Source organism: Psittacula echo (genome assembly GCF_963264785.1).
Source record: "Psittacula echo genome assembly, chromosome: 3".
In the NCBI taxonomy this organism is placed as follows: Eukaryota; Metazoa; Chordata; class Aves; order Psittaciformes; family Psittacidae; genus Psittacula; species Psittacula echo.
The window spans coordinates 62,953,371-62,977,107 of record NC_137736.1 but is presented as its reverse complement, the minus strand read 5'-3'; the positions used below and the strand labels follow the sequence as shown (position 1 = coordinate 62,977,107).

General features: G+C 41.0%; 1 protein-coding gene across 2 annotated transcripts in view; it reads left to right on the top strand.

Annotated features, from left to right (window-relative positions):
- ST6GAL2 (ST6 beta-galactoside alpha-2,6-sialyltransferase 2) overlaps nt 1-23,737 on the top strand; it is a gene marked incomplete at both ends in the record, with an annotated part of 47,248 nt that overhangs the window by 20,183 nt on the left and 3,328 nt on the right. For both annotated transcript variants that reach the window (XM_080614482.1, XM_080614481.1), the window contains 4 exons: nt 5,864-6,866; nt 11,146-11,243; nt 13,889-13,990; nt 15,085-15,259. In XM_080614482.1, coding sequence (XP_080470608.1) covers nt 5,921-6,866; nt 11,146-11,243; nt 13,889-13,990; nt 15,085-15,259 — 1,321 coding nt within the window. The remainder of the gene's footprint in view (nt 1-5,863; nt 6,867-11,145; nt 11,244-13,888; nt 13,991-15,084; nt 15,260-23,737) is intronic.

Here is a 23,737-nt window from a genome sequence, read left to right as displayed (position 1 = left end):
CCTTGATGCTCTGCAGAACATTTCCACTGGCAGTGGGAAAGTCTGCATGTGATGGCTAAGAGCTGGTGTGGCTATTTTTACTTCCCTCCTGTCAGCCCACACTCATGTAACCTGTATGTGGTCCCTGGGCTGTGCAGGCGGCACTGTGGGCTGTGGGAAAGTAATGGCTGGTTTCAGCGCCAGGCAGCTTAAACTTGATGATGGAGCGTGGCGAGTGGGTATCAGATGCCTAGAAGATAGCTTTGACCTCCCACTGAAACCCAGAGATTGATGCATCTAAGCCCCCATGCTCTTACAGAATAATCTAGGACACGTTCTTTGGCAGAAACCCCACTGAGCATTTCTCCAGCTGCTGGGTTGCCAGCTTGAGTGAGTTTTACTGCAAGTCTCACTATATTTGGTAATTTTCTTACAGCCTGAGCTCCTGGAAATGGGGCCTTAGAAAAATAATAATAATAAAAAAAGCCACTCAACCCCACCCCTTTTAACTCAAAATCCTCGGTTTTATCAGAGGACCCGAGAACAGGCACACTGCCTGCCTACCTGCATCCCTAGAAGCAAACAAGAACCTGAGACTGCTTTCCAAATGCCCTGGCTTGGGGCACTTGGCTCACATTTAATGGGTGATTCAGGTTAGCAATGCGATTGTTTGCATACCTCCCAAGAAATTTTCCCTAAGAAGATAGCTAAGTATAGGTTAAGAAGGCACTGAGCAATACTGAAAAAATAAATCCCACTTCTGAGTTGTTTGGCTGTTCCTTCTTTGTTTCAGAAGACATTTTCTTATGTTGCCATAAATAATACTGAATGCAGCCTGACTCCTCTGAAAATAATGTTGAAGGAAGGAGCCAGATTTATTGGGACTAACAAGGAAGTTGTCCAAAAGAGATTCATTAATTGGGAGGCCTAATCACAGCCAATAAGACAAGTACCCAGGCCATCAACAGACTAATATACATCTTCTGGCAGTCACCACTCCCCACAGGCTTGCCTGTCTGTTGCTGCCTACTGTATGGCTTGCATCGCAGAAATGATGTGATAATGCTAAAACCAATTTGGCACTTCCCACATGAGAGGATGAGTGTGCTTCCCCACCCTGGAAATGCAGCCTCCAGCTGTCTTGCCCTCTGCCAGAGGTTTCTTAATACCCTGGAATTAGCTGACTAAGAGATGAAGCAAACTAAAGGAGCATTTGCTATCTGCTCAGGATGCTTAAGCTTTCCATCAAATAAACCCTGGTCTGGTTCTCAGCCCTTTGGGAACGGTTGCCCACAGCTAACATTTGCTCCCCCAAATAACCCTGAGGTGACCTTCCCACTGCAAAGCTGTAGCCAAGAAAAACCCTGTTTAACATAACAGTGCACATCTTAGAACATCAACTTGAACCATCCTGACCTCTGAGCTGCCGGGGTCTGTACAAATTAATTTTAACAATAGACAGTGTTGAAAGGGAGGAATGTTTCAAAGGAATAAAAAAAAAAAACCCTCCCTCATCCATCTCTTCTCATTTAAAAAATGGTCAGGAGGCCTACTTTAGAAAAACTTAAAGTGCTCCTTGTTGCAACACAATGGGCTAGATAGGGGGAGGGGGAACATGCTGATTTCTTGCATCATAGCCTACCAAAATGAAATTTCCCACAAATGGGTGCCACTTTCGGAAGATTGGCCTTCAGTTTGCACTGGGGAATTGCCTTTATTTCCTCGGATGATGCAAAGATACAAGTAGGGTTTGCCTTTCCTTTTTAAAACTTCTGCTAGTACTTCTATTAAGTGAATGAGCAAGTCTCTACTCTCTACCTCCTTCAGTCGTTTGTACCTTGCCTCATGTTTTCCATGGCTTTCATGCAGACAACCAGACTAGGTAAGAAAAAAGCCCCTCTCCATATGGTAGCTGGAGCTTAAATCAGTTAATGATTGAAAGAGCCCATCAGGAAGGGGATGCATAGGAAAATGAGATCTTCAGACTCTGAGGCAAACAGGTTTATTAGTTCTGCTGAAGAGGAAGCTGGGTTGGGCTAAGTCCTGGGTGTTTTCCCCAGGTACAGACTCATTCCTCTGGTCCTCCTTACCAGGAGCTGGGAGTCCAGGTGTCTCATTATTTGTAGATAGGCAGGATTATTATGGCAGGGGTGGTGAGGTTGGAGACAATGAGCAAACAATGATAATTTTAACATTCGTGTAGAATTGCATTAACAGCTTGAAAGCTGTATGATGAGCATAGATGAGAGAGATAGAAGTTTCCTCGTGAAGCATCCAGTGGACTTAAGTAATTACACCCATGAAACTGCCTGTTTTTATTTAGCCAGTGTAATTCATTATGATCATCATTTCTGGTTTCCTACACAAATGGTTTTCTCTTCGCAATTGAGATGTGCTGCCTCCAGCAGTACAGGGCATGAGCCCAAGCACATCCATTCGCAAGTGGTACTGAGGGAGATTCCCCAGGCAGCAGCCAGGGGGTCGGGGGGCTGCCTTCTCTTCCCAGCCATTCCCAAAGCTGGGACCGTGAGGTGTGAGAAGCTTCAGGGGCTGAGGGGGAGAGGACTGGATGCTTAGTGCGGAGGGAGATAAGATAAACTGATGGTTACTACAGGTTTCCATACGCAGCCTTCAAGATCCTGGGGGGTTGTAGGGGTCCTCTTGCAACTAATACTGTAATGACCTTGAATTTGCTTCCAGCTCAGCTGTACTGCTGGAGGACAAGGCTTTTCTTGTAAGCAAAAAACATTAAAGCAGCAAAGATTTGCCTGCATAGCTCTGGTCTTCAAGAGATTTGAGTATCCTTTTTGAGGCCCCACTTGCAACAAGGGATTGCAGATAAGCTTCTGCAGTAGTTAATGTGTAAAGTTTTCGGATTTATTCTCACTGGTGCCTCTCCTTTTGCTTGCAGTCTTGACAAATACGCTGCTGTATGCTGGGGTTTTTTGTCTTGTTTTACGCAGATAATTTTTTGGTGCATGAAAAAGGTAATTATGTGCATGCTCATATGTGCACGCCATCCGTGATGAATGCGGTTTTATGATCTTGTAGGTGTTAAGGGGGAAAAAATCATGCGCTTTAATTTAAAAATAATTAATAATGCCACTGATTCCTTTTTCAGATTGTAGCCTGAATAGAAACTTTCATAGTCTCACACCTGAATTAAGGCTAAACCCTTTCTATTTCTTATCAACTTCTGATTATAAGATACAATAAAACTTGGACAAAAATTGAGGAAAATGTGAGATATTGTTATGGATTATGTTTAAATTGTGTCTGGGCTTGTTGCGTGACTCAGTGGAAAGTATTAGTGACCTCTTCCTCTCTAGGTTTGACTTCCTGTGAGGTTGTCTGTTAAAAAGATTCTGCAAGATGCTTCCTTTTCGGATCCTGTAAGAAATGTATATTCAGCAGGAGAAACATCTGACTGAGCAAAGACTAACTTACACAGTGGTTTGGAAGCCACGTGTTGAAAAGTGCTGGGGAAACACAGCAGGGAAAATGATAAAAGGGATAAAAGCAGTTCAGATGGGCAAAGAATGCTGATTTAAAAATGCAAACCATCTGAACACTGATGAGTGGGCAGGTTGCAATAACTTCAGGGCAGACCAAAGTTGCACAACACTCATATACTGTAAGTTGACTCCCACAGGACATTGCCTGCAGTGATTTGAAATTGGAAGTAGGGGGGGAATGTTGAGGTGCTGCAGAGAGTAATCTTGCAACAGCAGAGTGCAAGTAGAAAATGGGTCAGTTGGAGTAATAGCTTTTTTCCATGTGGTTTGTGTGAGCCAGGCCAAACCTGTGTGAAGCACAGGGTTATCACATTCATGATTATTTATTTATGTTTCTTCGGTGTATTAGAAATAAATGTGTTTGCAATGAGGTTTGGTCACCCAAGTGTGACATTAGGAATCCTTTCTCTGGACACCGTCTTGTGTGCCAAAGTCAGCTTGCTTTTTTTTTAATGTTCCAGGCTTTGTCTACATCGTTCAAGTAGGCTGTGTTTGGAAATGTGATGCTGTGGCCTCACATTCCCAGGAGGTCAGCAGAAATGCTAGCCTGAAGTATCCCTGCTAATACCACCTACGGTTTGTTCTCGCCTCTGCATTGTGGTAGGCAATCTCCTCATTTGTGCTGAAGCAACTGGATGTGTCGCCACACTGAAGTGGATAAGGGGCTTGCCCAGTTTAAAAAACACAATAACGCCTTGAACATACATTTCCCCACCCTAACCCCGTGCTGTATCAGTTTACTGGTTCAGTTTGTAATATTCCAGCCCCATACGCAAGGGTGTTGGCAGTGGTGCAGGCACAGTGAGAAATGAGGGACGGAGAATGCCTTATGCCAGTGTTATTGTTAGTTTCCTTTCAATGTGAAAACACAGGCTTAGTTACGGCTTCAGCCTAAACTTTGCACTCAGCTTTGATGTACTTTAGCAGCTTGCAGAAAGGTGATAGCATATGGTGACTGTGGTTTTGGTCCCTCCTGATGGTCAGGTATAATCATGCAGTGTGTTATCAGAGGCATGTAAACTGTTTGGCTGCGGGGTGATGAGATGGTTGCTCCTGAGGTGCAGGCTGTTAATGAAATCCAAGCCTGTCCCCTCTCCTGGTCCTTTTTTCTGATCACAGCTGGCTGGTATAAGAAGCCCTTAAGTCCCACCAATAAGCGGTCATTGAAACAAATGTGGTTAGAAAGAAAACTCCAGAAGGGGCTTATTTTTAATCCAGATCAGGTAAGTGATCTGTCACTAGGTAGAACACTGAGTTACACTGCAGTGTAGCAACAGAGGCTGATGATGACTGTAGTGCAAGGAGGTGAATGATAAGGCTTATGACAGGGGAAGGCCAGACTTTGTTCAGCCAGTTTTGCCCACACCAGTTGGTTAAACAAGTGAGTTCATGTAAGGACATAGTGTACATGATGGTCCAGCAATGTGCTAGTGTATTTTCCCTGGAACAGAGCCGCCTCAGTCAGACTTTATTTCATTTTGGACCGTGCCTCCCTCTACTAGTGCACAAGATGTCCAAAACCCCTAGGTATTAATGGAGTACAGATTTCCAAGTCTCCGTCTGACAGTCCCTACCCACGCCCTTTATGTTAATATCATCACCCTAAAGACATGTATTTAGTTAGTGGTGCCATACATCCCCCCTTTTGGAAAACGCAAACCCCTTATACCTTGACATGCAGACCTGCTTCATGCCATCTCAGTGTGCATGCAGCATCCATAGCAGAGGTACAACAGTCACTCTTATTTGGGTGTGATGCTGGGCAACAAATAATGTAGTCCACTGACACTGTGCCACTTCATACCAACTGAGGAGAAGGTTCCCTTCTGACGTGCTGGTGTGATGCTCTTCCCTACTCCCCTTGGTGATATCCACAGAGGACCACCCTTTCAAGGCTTTGGGCAGAGGGGGGCTGGCTGGCTGAGAGTTTGTGCTCCTTGCCTGGTCCTTTTGGGGGCAGGTTTGCTCACGTCCCACTGCATAAGGACTTCAGCGGCAAAAGAGAAGACAGCTAATATTGCTCCCACTGTGCATGCAGCCAGGCATGGATTTTGCTTTTGCTGTCTTAATGCTACGCTTGATATAGCAGAAGCAGACAGGCACATGAGCTCCCCGAAGGCAGGATCCAGTGTTACTGTAGAAACTGGCCACCAGCTTCTTTTGTAGCTAGCAGCTGTCACGGTGTGGTTATAGCCAAAGCATGTCACTTTTACAGTGTGTGCAGGCTCTGGAGTTTGTGTCGCCTTCTGAATCCTCTGTGCTACAGCTTGGATATTAATTCTGCACCTTCTATCAAAGCATGCTGAGATATTTCTGAATTGTATCTATTTTTAGAACTGTTTTTGATTAATATTTGATGTTTTTTCCAGGTTTCATTTTCTGTCACCAATACTTCAAGGCACAGAGGAGGTGGTAAAGGCATTGCCATGAAACCTAACTTGAAGCAATGGAAACAACTCATGCTGTTTGGGATCTTCGCATGGGGTCTGCTTTTTCTGGTGATATTCATCTATTTTACAGATAGCAACACTGCTGAACCAGTTCCAAGCTCCTTTGCTTACATTGAAACTAAAAGGCTTCTGCCTCTTCAGGGCAAGCAAAGAGTCATCATGGGAGCCATTCACGATCCATCATTTTCAGAAACCATTGATGGGAATGAGGTACTTCTTAATGAAGATCTCTTAGGTACATTTAAATCTGGGACTGGAAGTATTAAGAAATGGACTGATTTGGAAGATGGCTTTAGAAATGAAGATGAGTTTTTTCCATCCCAGATAGGAAGAAAATCAAAAAGTGCTTTCTACCAAGTGAATGACGATTATTTATTTGCTGCTGGTCAGCCTCGGTCACACAACCACCTTCAAGAGATAGCAAAATTCATCTCAGCAGATGAGGATAATCCAAAAGTAAATATTTTGCAGAACAACTGGAGCCATCAGAGAAGAATGAGGAGAAGGAGCACAAAGCACAGGAGAAGCCAGCTGCCTGATGAATCTGATGACTGGGATGGGCTATATTCCACAATGTCGAAATCCTTTCTTTACAAGCTTTGGAAAGGGGATGTCTCTTCCAAGATGCTAAACCCTCGACTACAGAAGGCGATGAGAGATTATTTGAGCACCAATAAGCATGGGGTGCGGTTCAAGGGGAAACGAAACTCCAAGTTGACAGGAGACCAGCTATTCTGTGAGCTAAAAGAAAGGGTGAATGTGAAAACAATAGATGGCAAGGAGGCTCCCTTCTCCACTCTTGGATGGGAAAAGCACGTTCCCCAGATTCCACTGGGCAAATTGTATACACATGGCTTTGGGAGCTGTGCCGTAGTTATGTCTGCTGGTGCCATACTGAACTCCTCTCTGGGGGATGAAATAGGTGGGTGAAATGCATCTGTTCATGTTCATATATATGTACATGTATGTGTTCATTTTTGTCTTTCAAAAGGTTCATTCTTGTCAGGCATAGGTCTGTAAAGTCTGGTTGTTCTCTCTCAGCATTACATGAATGTGACCTCATGGAATTCAGTGAAGCTGTTTCCTTTCAGGACCATACGATTGAAAGGAGAATCAAACCTGGCATCATAATTTGATTTAAAGAAAGCAATGATGTTTCCTTATCATATTACAGCTTGTCGTATAAAGGAGGCACTGGTATCATCAGATCTGCCATATTTGACATTTTGCTGTAACATGCGTTTATTTCTTCAGCAGATTAGAGCCATGTTCAGGTTTTATTCTGTAAAGCTCTTTCATACCTGTGTATTTTCTTGTGGCTCATAGAAAAACTGCTTCTTGTATTGCTATCCTAGACTGAACTTTGTCTCCATGCCAAGAAGCAGTAGAGCATCCTCTTCATCTCCTGCATGAGATGAAGAACTCATGCAAGATGAAGGACTCTTAGAGTTCAGAGACATACAGAATTCAGACTCTTGAATAACTTTCTGAGCTGAGGTCCCCTGACCTCTTTTCCAAGAGTGAATTTAAATGTGTTCCATATCTCCTCCCATTGTTTTTCCATTGCTACAGTGAGTCAGTGAGGTTACAGGTGTGCTGAGATGTCAACGTCTGACAGAATTCCCCACTTCAAGGTGGGATTTTTGTGGTAGCTGTTCAGAAAAGGAATGTAGAGGCATAAAATTAATTCCGGTTTGGGTTTTCTTTCTTTTTGAAAATGAGTGCTACTACTCATGTTATCATCTCAGTAGTTCTTCATTTTGGCAGTACACGTGCAGTATGCTAAGAGTGCTGAAAGAAGGATGAAATGTATGTCTCAAACTTGATTCTGGAGCAAGAGTTATCTCCTTCAAGCTCTCTTTAAAAGCCTTTTGATGTTCACTTATTAATCCTCCCATCTTCCTGGACTTCACAGCCCAGTACTTGCTTCCTTGCACTGTTACCACCTCTGACACAGATGGGTTTTCTTTAAATCCCTGGGATATATTAGAACTGCTATCCTTATCAAACTACTCTTACAGGCTTCCAGCACAGCATGGGTGCCCAGCTGGACTGTAGCTAAAAACACACCAGGGCAACCTCTCCAATTTCGCATGAAGCCCCATTGATTTAGAAATCTTTGGGATGAAAAAACTTAATAGTTCTCCCTTCTCCAGTGTGTTATCCTTGACTGAAACAAAATCTCTCAACCTTCCTTAGTACATCCAGTTTACACCAGTATGGATTAGTGCTGTACTGGAGAATCCATAGCACATTCTGTATTACAGCATGCATCATGGCATATTTGCACACTCACGTGCAGCGTAGGTGTGGACTCTGGTGCTTGACATGGTACCTGGGGCCCATATGCTCCTGTGTGTACCCATTTTCTTGTGAACAGTCTGGCCACAGAAAACTTATGCTGTTCTCTGAGGAGGAGCTTTTGGTTTAATTGGGAAACTCTCATCTGGTGCACCTAAAGTGAGGAGATACTGATTGATAAGGCTTACACAGACATTTCATATCTCCTCCTGCCGGTTGCAGATTGAAGTGTGTAGGGCAGCACAAGTCACGGGAAGTTTTCTTCTAAGTGTCTTCCAGGCCATGGGCAGGTACTTCTGATTGAGCAGAGAATTTGGCTCAGAACTGTGGCAGGGCAGCTGGCTGCTTACAGCCATCCCAGAGGGGCCTGGTGCCAACCTGTGGGTCTTAGTGGTCACTGTGGCTCCTGGGAAGTGCTAATATACAGGAGATATCATGCCACTGTTTTCCACTAAAAATGAAAAATGGAAGCTCCGGCATCTGTTCATATCATGAGTCCCATGGGGAAGAAGGTATGGTTCCCTGCAGAGTGTGTGTTACAGCTGAGCTCTTGGCTGTGCCTTTCCACCTCCCCTCTAGTCCTTGAAAAAATGAGAAGAGTGACCAGGAAGAGAAAGACCAGACTGTGCAAGATGCTCTTTTTCCCTGTGAATGCACAGCAGTAGAAGACTGTCCTTTCCCAGAGCTGGCACCAGGGCTACCAACTTCTTGGTTGGAAGTCCAAGCAGACCTGACAGTTAACGGAGGCACCCATGGGCTGCTCTATGAAGTCAGCCAGGCACTTGTGCTGAGCACCTCAGGCAGCGTCATTAGGGAGTGAGGAAAAGCACCCCGTGGACAAGTTTTGTTTCTGGGGCCATGGGCTGTACAGTCTTGGTTGATGAAGTTTCTGCGAGCAAAAGGCTTTTGCTATTTATCCTCCCAAAAGAAAAAAAGGGGCAAGAAAGCAGCAGTGCAGAGCCTTTCTCTTCATAGGCCTTTAGCTCCCTCTTCTGTGTTCATATCAGAAACGCAGGCACAAATGTCATTTGTGTTCTGCCTCTTGCCCTCATCCCTCCCACCCACTGACTGTTTTTTGAATAAAACTAGGCATAGAGACACTGTGCAAGTACAGCAAACATTCCCATTGTGATCCTGCTATTTACTGTGAGACCCAGTTATTTTGACATCATTGGGAGGTAACAGGGATCTGTGATCAAACCGCAAACTTTTTATATCTTTAAAATTGTTATCTCCAATAACATTAAAATCAGTTGATTTAACCCAGCTATTATCAGTGTTAAGCTGTGTCCTGATCTTATATTTTATGGTGAAGGAAAGGTTTTTGGTCTTGGTATGAATAACTAGCATGGGGAATGGTGGAAATGCAGCACACTGTCTCTCAGTTAAGTTGTGAACCATACCATTCCCATTTCCCAACCCAATTCCCAGTTCTCAGTCAATGGATTATTAAAAAGTTATCAAATGCAGGTCCAGATGTCTGTTCTTAAATTCAGAAGCAGTTTTCAATTACAAAGGATCTTTGTTTCTCTTCTCCAAAAATGTGGAGTACCTGCAGCTTTTATTGACTTCATGTCATCTAGCCCCTACACATTCAAGATACTTATATTTAGTCAGATGAAGGCAAGGTGTTGAGGCTAGGGTTGTCCCTGCATAAAGACATAGAAAAAAATTTCAGTCCTTAGCTTCTGAGGAGTTGGAGTCAGTAGACATTTGGCAAAAACCTCACTTTTTGACACAAAATGTTCAAGCAAGTACAGCTGACACTGGACTGACAGTTTCATGTTACACGGTCTGTTTTCTTGTCTGGAGTACAAGTGTGGAGTAAGGATGTGAAAGGATGGAAGATCGCAGTTTGATAGAACAGAATAGGCCCGAACTCCATTGAGGCATATTGGTTATCTTTGGAAACTTCTGCCTGCTCCATTTTTGAGCTACAGAAAACACATTTTAAGTTACTAGAGAGAAACAGCTATATAAACTACCTGTGGGTTAAGGCATTACATGGCTTGAATTATATTTTCTGTTTTCATTAATAGAAGGGATAAAAGTAGGCCAAATAGGGATCTCTTGACAGGGAAGTGTGGTTTGGGGCAATGGATGTAATTTCTTACTCTCCCTCTCCCTCACACCTTTTGGGTTTTGAGATTTCCTTAAAAGAAGCACTGGGATGGTGATTATTTTTATCCAGTTGAGGCTTGTAATAGTGTCTACCCTTGACCCATACTTAACCTAGAGCTGCTTTCTATTTTTCACGACTCCAAGGTCAACAGCTCATGAGGAAATTTTGACAGGTGAGCTTTGTTAGATCTTTGCTACCAATGGATCCTTAGGTTCTGTGTGCTCACTTCCCGACAGAGACTCTTTAACTTATGCTGACCTTGAGAATAAGTACATGGTATGATTAATAGGTTTGGGGTAGTCTGAGATTTTCAGGTATTACAAAATACTGTGAAACACAAGCTTATAGTTAAGTGTTCGTATTCATTCAAATGTGTAATTAGATATCCTTGCAATTAACATGCTTTTGCATGGGGCAATTTGTTATAAATTTTGCAGTAGAAATAGTGAGAAATTGTGTGTACCGGGTGTACTAATAACCTTCCCACACCAAGTTTATCCAATTAAGAGAAATACTGAAAAATTGCAAGCTAAATTAATAGATGATTCTTAACTTTTTTTTTGCTGGATCTTAAGAATATTATTAATGTGTGGTGGATGCAGGATTTTTCTTTGCACATAGTAGAATGTTTCTCATCCTTAGAACATCAAGATTAGGAGAAATGTGTAAGTTTTATGTTAGTTGAGATAATTTGGTTTATTTTTATATACTTACTTACATTTTTTATACTGCTCTGTATTGCCAAGGAAGAAAATTACCCCCTCATTTATGCTCCTAGATTCTCATGATGCTGTTCTGAGATTTAATTCTGCTCCAACACGTGGCTATGAAAAAGATGTTGGAAATAAAACAACCATGCGGATCATTAACTCTCAGGTAAGATCTTCGTTTTGTGAATTGAAGTCAGTGTTCCTTCTGTACAATATGACATTAAATTAATAACTTCTGAGGAAGTGTTGGGTAATTTGGGAAACAGCTAGTGATTTTACAGTCATGATGTAGAGCAGGTGTAAGTTCTTCCTTACAGGGATGTTCACACTGCTGTCATTGTAGAGTGATTGCAGTAGTTACTTGATATCCTTGTTTCAAAGAACTGGTTTGTAAAGCTTCTCGTGTGTCCTAGATCTGTAAAGGCCCTGCAGGATGCCAGAGCCATCAATACAGAAGACCTTCACCACACTGCCTCCAGGATCTTCACAAAGCCTGGGCTCTGGGGATCCCAAAGCTCTTTTCTCATATTCTCCAGTTCCCCAATTATTTCCTCACTGGAAGGCAAAAGAAATGGGAACTGAGCTGTCTTAATAAATAATTTTAGGCAAGTCATCATTCTTTAAAAGTTCGAAGTTTATTTGTAAAAAACTTTAAAGTACACTGAATATTACACATAAAGTGAGTTTGTTCATGTGAATGGAAACAGAAAATGGGATTTTCTGCATATGGGTGTCCACAAATAATTGTGCATTGAGCTACAGTGACACCTTATGGCTGAGAGTAGTTTTTCAGTTTTGAAAAAAAACCCTATTGCCTGAACTCTGGTCTTGGGCAAACCAAGCTTCTTTCCTTTTTGTCAAAGGCAGCCAAAAAGCAACAACAGAATTATTGTGAAATTTTATGACATATTGAAATGCTGAGTTTACTTAGCCAATACCAGCAGAACGGTTGGTCGTGTAGCATGCTCTTGTATGAGAGCAAAATTTTAATTGACTGTAATTCTTATGAAATTGGTTTTTATTTCTTCTTTGAGTGACTGCCCATGCAAAGTCCATCCTTGGTGGGTGTGTTCTCTGTGTGTGTACGCTTGCCACTGCAGAAAGTTCACTGTCATTCCCTTCACACTTGTTTCATAGTTCTTTGTGAGGCTGCAAGACAGACTAGATCTTTGAAGTGGTCTGGGTTAAATATGCCCCTTTCTTTGCTCAGTGGAAGAGAACAGAAATATCTTACTCTGGCCTTAGTCCTAAAAGCAGTGTATCAGAGAACATGCCAGGGCATGGCTAAAGTTCAGGCCAGTTCAGCTCACACAGCTTCCTCACATATGTTTGTATTCCCACCAGTGTTCTGCTCCTTCAAAGAGGTCAGAAGCCACCCGTGATAAGAAACTGGCCTTCCTGTCTCCAGGAGTGAAATATGCACGTGCCATTTGATAAAAATTGCTTTCCCTATCAGTACTGAAGATGGGTTACCTATATGGGTTTACTCAGCCTCCTTCCCTCCTTGCTGTTGGAAATTCCTGCATTCAGTTGTTTAAGGACTAGAAGGAAGCCAGTGCAGCCATAATAGATATTGTTATTCTAGACAAAACTCATCTCATACATATGAATGCAGACTCACTAAGAGTGAATAACTGTGTGGATAACACCTCCAAAGGACTCTTGCTTCCTAAAAGGCAAGTAAGAGCTCGTTTGTGGAACTGAGCTGTTAAAAGCTTGACCTTTTAGTCTGTTTACTCTGTACTCTCAAAAAAGGAGTTTACGTTCTCAGGCGAAAGCTGCTTTGAGAAATGGAGCTGGGGAGATGCTGATGGCAGCACAACTAATTCTATTCTTGTAGAAGGCTGATAAAAAGTCATTAAGCTCAAAGTTTATGGTAGGAAGAATATTGCTATGGCAACAATATTATTTTTCTGAAGAAAAATATGCATAATCAAATATGGCTCATTGGATCCTAAAGGGAAATGAAAATTAGTATGAATTTATTTGTCTGGAATGTTGATTAGTTTAACAGCTGGAGCCAAATTCACGCTGTTTGAACCAATGCTGAAATCATTCAGCTCAGTCCTGCCTCAGATTGGATGCACCAGGGATCAGAAAGACCTGGCTAGGCATGGAGGGTCCGGAAAGGGATGAGCCAGCAGGAATGAAGCGTAAACTTCCAGTGGGGCAGCAGGATCAGGCAGAGTACCAGGCGATGCAAAGAGATACATGAGAGCAGTAGATCAGAGCAGTATGACAGTTTCTTCAAAAATAGCCCTGTCACATATCTGTTCTGGAATTATTTTTCTAGGTATACCTGGTTTTACAGTCACGGTGTAGTCTGCAGTTTTGGAGCTACTTGAAATAAGATTGACTTGCTGTTGAAATGAGAAAGCAAGAAAAAGGTGTGGGGCAAGGAAAGACATTATCCATGGGGGCTGTATCCCTTCAAGGAAAGAAGAGGATCTTGGAAGTGATCTGAAATACTGTAGCTTTTGTTTTCTAATTCCAGAATACACAGTAGTGTTGATATGTATATCAACAGCATCTCAAGTGGTCCTGTCACATCCCTCACAGATGGAGAGTAATTCAGCATACTGCTACTTCAAACTGTCATGAGTGCTGTTTATGGCTAAGTTCTTCTTTATGGTTTGTTTTTTGTTTTTGTTTTTTTTTTTTTAACAAAACAAAATGCTTAAAATCGAGCAGAATTAAAGCAGAACAAACAGCAGCATGGGAAGGACTGTTCATTTCAGAGAAAGATTCTGCCATTTTTCTGGATCCCACTTGCTTTTAATGCTGTGCGATTCTTTGCATTTGTGTTCACAGATTCTCACCAATCCAAACCATCACTTTGTCGACAGCTCCTTGTACAAAGATGTTATCTTAGTAGCCTGGGATCCTGCCCCTTACTCTGCAAATCTGAATGTGGTAAGATTGCTTGGACCTTTTTTTGCAGTCGGTCTGAAAGGACTGGAGAAAATTATTGTATTTAGTACTAGAGTCTGCTGGTTCTCAACTTGTCACAATGAACACTGAGGTCTGTCTTTATTCAAGGAGTGGGGAATGTTATTACTGCAAGAATTGGCCAAAATTGGTTTACTGGTCAAAAGCTTTGTAGTAGGCAGCATTTGTACAGGAATGGACTGCTCTGAGATGCTAGGATAAATGGATGATGTTGGGATTTTTTAGATAAAATATTGCTATTTTCACATAACAGTGACTTTTCTGGGTTTGCCAAGGAGGGAACATTGCTAGATTTCAAATGGAGTTTTCATCAGGAAAGGTGAAGAATTGCATCCATTTTTCCCCACCTTCCCCTCTTCTTCCCAGACAAAATACAACACCCTAATGAAAATCTGTCTTGGCACCTTCCCCATTTCTCAGGCCTCCTCCCTGTCAGTCTTCCTTTCGTGTCCACTCCCCCACAGCCATCTGCATCTCATCATCTGCCCCCTCACTGAGAGCTGCAGACGTCCATCTGGTTGTCACTGGGGGAGTCTGTGCTTTGGCTGGTGCTGCAGCTCCAGTGGACCAGTTGATCTGATGGTTCTTGGCAGGGGAACCTTGGAGCTGAGCGGGCTGCAAAGTAGAAAGTGAATCTTCATCTGCTGAACTCCCTTAGCAACAGATGCCAGAGGCTGCCTGCCTCCTACGCAGGCTGCCATCAGCCTGTCTCACGTGCTGCTGCTGCCTCCATCAGGGATAGGGACACATTCAAGAGGATGGGTCACCCGCACACTGGGTATCTTGTGTCAAGGCTCTCTGAACACCTTGTTTAACATGGGCCTGTGAGGTTGGCTCATCCCGCTGTAGTGCAATTGTGTATTGGGAGTCTCTGATTGAAGACAGGAAAGAGAATAGCTCAGAGTGAGGACTGGCTTGCTCGAGAAGCATCCACCTGTGCAGACTGCTTTGCTACCTTTCCTTCTGTTCTGAAGAGCCCAAATGTTATTGTACATGTAGTGTTCAAAACACATTTGATACTATAGGATTTTAAATAAATACTACTTTTTTTCTGCCAGTGGTATAAGAAGCCAGACTACAATCTGTTCACTCCCTACGTACAGCATCGCAGGAAGAATCCAAATCAGCCGTTTTACATTCTCCATCCAAAGTTTATATGGCAGCTCTGGGACATCATTCAGGAGAACACTAAAGAGAAGATACAGCCCAACCCTCCTTCTTCAGGTTTTATTGGTAGGTATATCAGAGGTGGGCCAGTAAACATGTTAGATTAAAAGAAAAATTAAAAAATTGTAAATGTGTGCATTGCATGAGGGTCAGGTCCATACACGTGTACTATTTGTTCTTGGTACTTCGTACAGAAACAATGACTAGCTAAATCACACAGTATGAGAACAATAAAATAATTGGGTGAATTTAATGCCCTGCTTTCTTGCCCTTCACATCCATAGTATGTATACCATACTTACAAAGCATACATATATTTGTGAGAAATTTATATTATTCCATATTAATTTATCTGTTTAGAATCTACTCAATTCTGAAGTCCTTCTTTGGGATCATAGAGCAGAGATGCATCAGAAAACAGGTGAAAACATGGCAGATACAGAGAGGATGAAATCACTGACAGGGCCAATCAGTATTCCCTACACAGATCAAGGGATGAGTTTGTCAGGAAATTGGAACAGATTGCCGAAGGAAGTTGTGAATGCTTCATCCCTGGCAGTGGTGGTTGGATGGGACCTTGCACAACCTGGTCTAGTGGAAGGTGTCCCTGCCCATGCCAGGCAGGCTGGAACTAAATGGTCTTTAAGGTCCCTTCCAACCCAGACATTTCTGTGATTCTGATTTCTCATGCCCTGCTTCAGATTCGAGTGGTCAGTCTGAAAGTGCCCAAAACATCACTCTTCTTCTTACACTTGAAGGAGTAGAGTTTCACTGTATTTCTTTTTGTCCTTCCTTAGTATTTCTTGGGGGATAAGTTGGCACTGTGCCCGCAGTGCATGCAGCATAATGACTTACCTGATGCATAGCAGGTCCTGAGCATGAATGTCTGAAGGATATAAGTAGTCAGAAAAGCAAGGCTGAGACAGGATCTTGCTTGCTCACGCTTCTAGAGACACAGGGGGCAATAAAGCTCCAAATACTGTCTTCCATTTTGAAAACTCCATCCTTTCTTCCTTGACATTGTGATACTGGTCTATGTATTTGCTGCAGTCAGAAAATGCTTTTATTCTATCTGAAAGCGAAGATACCTGAGATTGCATCCAACATGGGAAAACAGTTCTTAGGTTGGCTCTGTATGCAGTAGTGGCATTCCAGCATATTGTGGAGCCCCACCAAAGGCATTAGGGAGGGTGCTGAAGCTCTCAAAGGGATGACCATCAGATCGTGGGAGATGCCCATTGATGATATGAGTAGGTTGTGCTTACCTGGAGCATGAGTGGAAAGAGGAGGCCTTGTGTGTTGGAGGAGGATAGCTTAGCAGTTATTTCCTGAAGTGAGATTTTTGGAGCCTGCTTGTAAAAATTCATAAGAAGACTGCTCATGTGGAATGATCTCACCAGCTGCATTCACATTTTGCAAAAGCATTTCTTAGAGTAATGGAGTTGTTGATAAAAATAGGTTAACAGCTGCTGATTGTAAGAATAGTGAAGAGGATCATTGTGCTGTCAATCTGTACTTCTACCATATATAAGAAACACTTCAAAAGCTTTCTTTGAAGAAATGGAGCTAATTTCACTATAAGAATAGAAAAGTAATCTTCAACCCCAAATCTAAATGTTCCTGACAAAAAATATTCTTCAGGCAGAGAAAGCTTTGAAAATACCACATTAAGCAAGCAACAACAGTAACAACAAAAGCTGTATAGATAAATATACTCTGTGTGTACGAATGCAAATTTGCCTCCTTCTCCTCTGCTGGGGATTTTATTTGTATTGTTCTTTTTCAAAGGATATGCTTAGACATCGTGGTAATGCTATTATTAGCTTTAAGAAAGCTAGGCAGTAAGGCAAGCTTGTTGGGAGTCATATCTGCCTCATTTAATAACTAGCTACTGTTCTGATAGATGCATTTGAAATACTTTTTTAGGGAGATACTTATTTTGATAACATTATTGAATGGATGCCGTGCATTGCATGTGTAACGTAATAAAAACTGGGAGACAGCACAGAAATAGCAACTGCATATTGTCAAAGGTGAAAATAAAGGGCAAGATAAAGCATAAATATACAATGTAGATAGATTGGCAAAACCCTGAAAAGTCACATTGGTCTTCAGATCAGGTATCTCTCAACAACTCATGCAGTAAATAATCTAGTTGGGAATGAAGATGGCAGACACATGAAGATGGTTACTTATGGAGGAAGAGCAGCAGTTCCTCAGGTCACTGTTGCTACCAGTAATGTGGAAAAGAGAAAAAACCCAACCAAACAAACAGACAAAAAATGGTTCTGGATGAAGTGAAGCACTTTTATTTAAAGCTTTTTAACACTCTGTAGTCCCAGTTTACAAAGTTAGAGAAAGGTATAAATTAAAACATGGAAATGTCAGACCTTTTCCTTTCAGGAATGTCAGGAATATTTTAGGGTGGTCTTAGACTGTTTCTTCAGTAATTGCTTTTCTCACCCGGCAGTTTTATCTATTTCTGCCACTTAGCATTACTTATAAAAAGCTGAGTCTTCCCAAAGGGAGGATGCTTGGTGGAATGTGTTCTCATGGTGCTTTGCAGCAGTGAGTCAGCATCCTTCAGCAGTGATTGATGTCAGGGGAATCATTTAACACTGTTAATAGCTATATTAAAGTACTTACGTCACAATGTTATTAAGTCTCTTGGAAAAGGGGCCAGTGGGTCATTTATGAGGAAGAGATAGTCTCTCACCTGCTGTGTCTTTAGGGGAATGAGTGAGAAGAGGTAGGACCTTTTCACTGGTTTCTCCATTGCATGGGAGCTAGGAAGATTTTCTGCATGCACTTTGGGATATGGAATGCCCTGACTTGCATAAGTTCCTCCTGGAGCTCCTGGCTCCCAAAACCCTATGCTGAGACAATAGCATTGTAATAGCTGGTAGTTGGGGTGAGGGGAGTGCAGCGCATGTCTCAAGTGTAAAGGAGGAGAGAGGAGAGGATGAGAAATGTGGCACAGAGCAGCATTGGTGGTGCTCTGCAGATTGCGTACAAAGTAAGGCGTAAGTCTGTCACTGCTTCCAGCCTCTTCTGAAATGATAACACACACACACACACACTATGGAGGTTTAAAGCCAGGTGAAATGAGTATTACCCAATAAATATCAGCTTCCTCCAAGATTAGAGTTTCTCCATTCTTCTGCATCAGGTTCTAACCTGTAGATTATCCTTTCTTTATTTCTCTTCTATCAGCTTATGGAAACCCATCCATGGCCAGTATCAGGCTGCACCTTAGCACTGCATGCAGACCCACATCTTGCTGCAGTCTTTTCTGCTAAATTTGTTTAAACTTTAACATTGTTTTCTGCATGACTTAGTGATGGGTGTGAGTTCAGGACACCATTGAAAGTAGGCTGAACTCACTGTCTTGTTAGATTGCGGCCTGTTTGCTAGGTGTTACTCCTGGGGTATACCATGTCTAGGAAGGATTAACTTGTCACAGACAAGTCACCCTTTAGTGTGGTATTTTCTAGCTTAAAGATTATTAATGACCTAGAAAACACAGAGACTGGGTTTTGGTTTGGTTTTTTGGTTTGTTTTGGTTTTTTGGGGAAAGGTTCTCTAGGGTAAAATAATTTATTTTAATATGGGAGTCTTTTTTGGCTTGTTTTCTGAGTCACCAGTGTGGGCTTTCCCTTGCTTGTAACTTTGCCTTATGTGACATGTCATAGCTTAGCTAATGTCACTCCTCATTATAAACTATTTACTGTTTGTTTTCCTAATCTAATCCTTAGATGAGCTTTGAGAACCCATTCTTGTGTATCTTTGCATCATGTCTGCAACTGTCACCTTCAAGCTTTTGAACAAAATTCTGCACAGTATTACTGTCTTGCATTAGCATTAGGCAATTGCCATGGTGACATTTTGCAGTTTAATTTGTTGGTTCACATTTGGCTGAAAATTGTGTTTGCTATTTATATGTTTATATCACGTCTTTGGCCTGTTCCATTTTTCTCAGAAGAAATGTAAACATCCAGACGCCAAAACTTGAACTTGGATTCCACTGGCAAATCCTAAATTAACAGTTGAGAAAATGTCACTGTTCTTAAAGAAGGATTTGCTCTATCTTTTGGCATCAGAAATAAATGTTACCTCTTCACTTCCTACTAATACATTTTTCACTGTGAAGTATGAACTCAGTCTTCCTCCTCTGTTTCAGAACATACCAGTGCTGAGTTTTTAGTTGAGGCTGGGGGTGTATATATCAGCAGTCTCTATTTTTACCACTCTTCTGCAAGAGAACTGTTCCTATACCCTCCTTGGTAGCCTGTGTAAACAACCTAGTGCTGACCTTACATTTTTGTCATCTGAAGACCAAGGCTAAAACCGTTTCCTTGAATTTCTCAAGAGCAGCATTCTGTGTGCATTAGATGGGGTGGTACATTATTAGCATTTGGAAAGTTTGCGGGCTTTGTAATAATGTCTAGATTGTATATAGGTTTTTCTATGAAGATTTTGTTCCTGTCCGTTGTTTACTAACTGGATTTGATATTAATTCTTACTTGTCATAGTCTACCAGTACACCTTGCTAGCTTATGTCTTCAGACATGATTTTACTTGAAATTTCCATGCATATACCTTTATACCAAACAGCTTTTGTCTTTTTAGAAAGCTAGTTGAAAGCTCTGACTGTGGTATTGTATTGTCTTTTTTTTTAATCCCAAACCAAGACATGGTCTAAAAATAATATTATACATTATCCGTGTAGGTGGTAGTCTTTGCTATGTGTTGTAGCTTTTAGCATAGCATATGAGCTACTGAACGCAAAATAACTAAGCCCAGATGACTTTATTGTTGGGAAAAAGAAAGGCTTGTTTGAGGCTTTGCAGTTGACATTACAGATTTAAGAGTTATGCATCATTAGTAGTTGATAACATTATTTTAATCTTCATTTGCATGCACTGAGACAATAGTAGAAGCAAGACTATCATTACACTGCAACATTAGCGGATCACTGCATGACTAAACTTAAAATTGCTTCAGAGAGCATGTTGAATAGAAGAACACAGCTGATCTCTAGCTCAGCTTAGAAAAAATACACTTGCATGATCTGAAAGAAACAATTCGACATTATTAACAGTTGCCTTTATTACTGTTTACTTACTTAGCTGTTTGCCAGCAGTTGGTGAAGGAACAGAATAGTGTTTACTTTTTCCAGCTCAGTTTTGTTCAAGTATTACCACAAAAATAAATACCTCCAAATACATCAGCTTTAAATTCTTCTTATTCTAATAAAAGGACTCTGAAATTGACCACCTCCTACCTCCTACCTCCTGAAATACAGAGGTAAAAGAGCAAACTTTCTTCTTACGGCACCCCAAATCACACACATAAAAAAATCTTTACTACTCTAGTGTATCACCCAAATTTGAGTAATACATTTAAAATTATATGATTAGTGGTCAGCATTTTCCAGACTATGTTCATATTTCAGAATATATTACTGTGATTAATGTACACTTTTTGCATTCAGCATTAAGTGATAAATATGTCATTTTCTAGGTCTACTATATAATGAGAGTCTCTATACATGAAAGATGCCAAGTACTGCGCAATTTACTAAGCTTAGGCACCAGGCCATTTGGTGACAATTAAATTCCTTAATAAATATTTGGTTTTCTTGTGGTTAGTATTCATCATAGATCATGAGCTAAAAGAACCCTTTTTCAGAAACACAGTATTTTAAAAAGCCAGAGCTACTTTCACTATATATTCCAAAGAATAACTGAGGCACGTTTGGCCCAGTTTCAAGGAGTAACAGATTTTCCTCTCGTATCTTAAATCCTCTCGTATCTTAAATCTTAAAAAAGACTCCAGTCAAGACAGACTACAGAAGTAGACCAGCATATTGAAAACTACATGTTCTAAATGCTTTATGTTTACTTGTAATGTTTTCAAGTGCACAGGTTATCAAACATAAACTTATTAGTGTGTCTAGCTAAATTCTTTTCTGTAAACAGATTTGTTGTGTTTGTGAAATGAGACACATTATGAGTACAATAATCAGATTATGTGTATTTGTTTTCAGCATATTTTGTTAAAATTAATACTGAGTTCTTGCTGAATATCTGAATTACGCTTACTATTCCAGATGCTTTCATACAGCATCTGTTGTATTCAGGTATATTAAACTATATTTTATTTACCTGTAAACTAGAGACCATTCTTTTTAAATTAGTGTGTTAACCACAAAGCTTAACTGTGTTGTACAAAAGATGCATGTTGGAAATTCAAAATCTCTTGGGTCATTAAAATTGCCAAGAACAAATTGAAAAACATTTTCTCCTTTTGGTTAGAATCCATGGTACGTGTTCATTTGTGTAAACCATTCATGCAAGGAGTTTAATCTTAATTTAATTCTGGTTTAAATGTATTCAGTGCAGATTGTGAAAGCTCAGGATTTTATTTGTGCCAACTGAACTGAGTTTAAAACATACCCAACACTTCCTGACACCACAGATATCTGCCAAACAGGAAAAAAGTAACACATCTGTTTAAGGATTTGAAATACTAATATATAATATTTTGAAATACATAATACTTCATCATATACAGCATCTAATATGGTACTGTTATATCAAACTTGCAGGTTGACTGCTTCTCTGACAGCCACATAATTTCTTTGGAATAATATATTTAAAAATATTTTTTCAAGAATATTCTATGAGTCCCTTCCAAACCGTTCTGTGATTCACAATGCTTATTTTGTCTAATGCGGTAGTCATGAACATTGCTGTTCAACTATAAAACATTCATAAAGCATACTTGTGAATGATCTACTATAAAACAACTTTTCTCCACACAGGTAGAATTATTTTGCATTTTTGAATTTTCACAGTTGTAATCCAAATGTGACTTCTGAAAATCCAGCAAGGGTATTAGAATTAGTGACCTATACAGAAATATCTTCAGTTTTGAATGCGTGGTTGCACTAGTCACACTTGCCAAAGCTGAAATCATGCCAGATACTCTGACCTTTTCCTTACTATGTTAGATTGTATATTAAGACCTAAAAGTTGTAAAGATTAAGCAACAGGTCTGAAAGAAATCAGGTCTGATGGCCATTTTACACCTGCTTGCTGTGCCACTCAGGCTTCCCCTGCAGTCGACAAGGACACAGGAACTTCTAAGACATGAGTTGTATGATCTATTTTTAAATGCCTACTCTGGGATGAGTAGACATGTGCTGCTTCCTTAAAGTGCATACTTTCATCTATGGACAGCAAAGGAACCTGTGATACCTATCTCAGGTGTGGGTAACTGTACCAGTGGGCACATTTGGTCAGATGAATCACGCCTCATTTTCATTTCTTCTTACAGTGCTCCTGGAAAAGCCAGTTAGATTATTTTTTCACAATGCTCCAAAAGCTTCTGACCTAAGAGAATGGAAGAGGAGGTGCTTGATAGCAAGAGCCAGACTCTTCAGTTTCTGCCTAGCCACTGGAGAGGAACTACACTTACAGGGAATAATCCATCCTAAATATAGGTGTCCTAAAGTATACATCTAAAATAAGTCAGATGACTTTTGTCCTAGAAATGCCTGTCTGCTGCACTGTCTATAAAGAGTACTTTAGCCCAGCTAGGTCAGAGATGGGAGTGAACTTATCAGTGAGATTAATTCTGTCTAGAGCGTAAGGTGTTGGGACATTGTGCTCATTAATGTCACCCTAGGTCTGTGCTGTTTCATTATGTAGTAATTGTGCATTGACCGAAAACTAACTTAAGGACTATGAGCAAAGACAAATATTGAAGTGTATCATATGGAAATTCTTCGCCCTACAGGCTATCAAACAATATGTTTTTCATTCATACTGATGCTGATGATCATGGAGGGCTGCTAAGATACAAAACAAACTTGCAGACAAATTCGGCAGTAACGTGAAAAGTACACGGACAAAAGAAGTATGTATAGGCATGTACTCTGCAGGCAATACAGGGAAAAGACGTAAATACGGGACATTTGGAAACTACAGGTGCAGGAGGAAATGCAAACAGGTTCAGCCATAGAAGAGAAACCTAGGAAGCAATAATAGATTTGTAAAGATAAGAAATGGGAAGCAGTGTAGGACTTCTTACAGTACACTGGCAAGCAAAACAGGTTAGCAGAGGCAAGATCAAGTCAGTAAGCAGTCAGGGGCATACATCTTCTTTATCTTTCAGACTGCATCCAAAACATAAAATACTCATAAAAGCTCAAACATAATGTAAAAAGTATTTTGGGGATCATTTAAGTGCCAAAAAGCTACTGGTAATTTAGAAAAAATATTACAAGATCACTGAAGGTAACTAGAAGAGAGAGGGAAGATGGGGAAACTGAATTGTGAGGTAGATGAAAATATAGACAGTCTGGCACACTTATACCTGCTGGATACAGATGGCAGTAACTCACTGCAATGTTAGCACCAAGGAAAGAAAGAAATTGAGTTCAAGAGTGGTACTAAAAACCATGGGCGGGAATATGAGGCAGGTAGCGCAGGGAGCTCCATCACCAGTGCTGAGCTAGAGGCTTAAGAAAAACAAGCT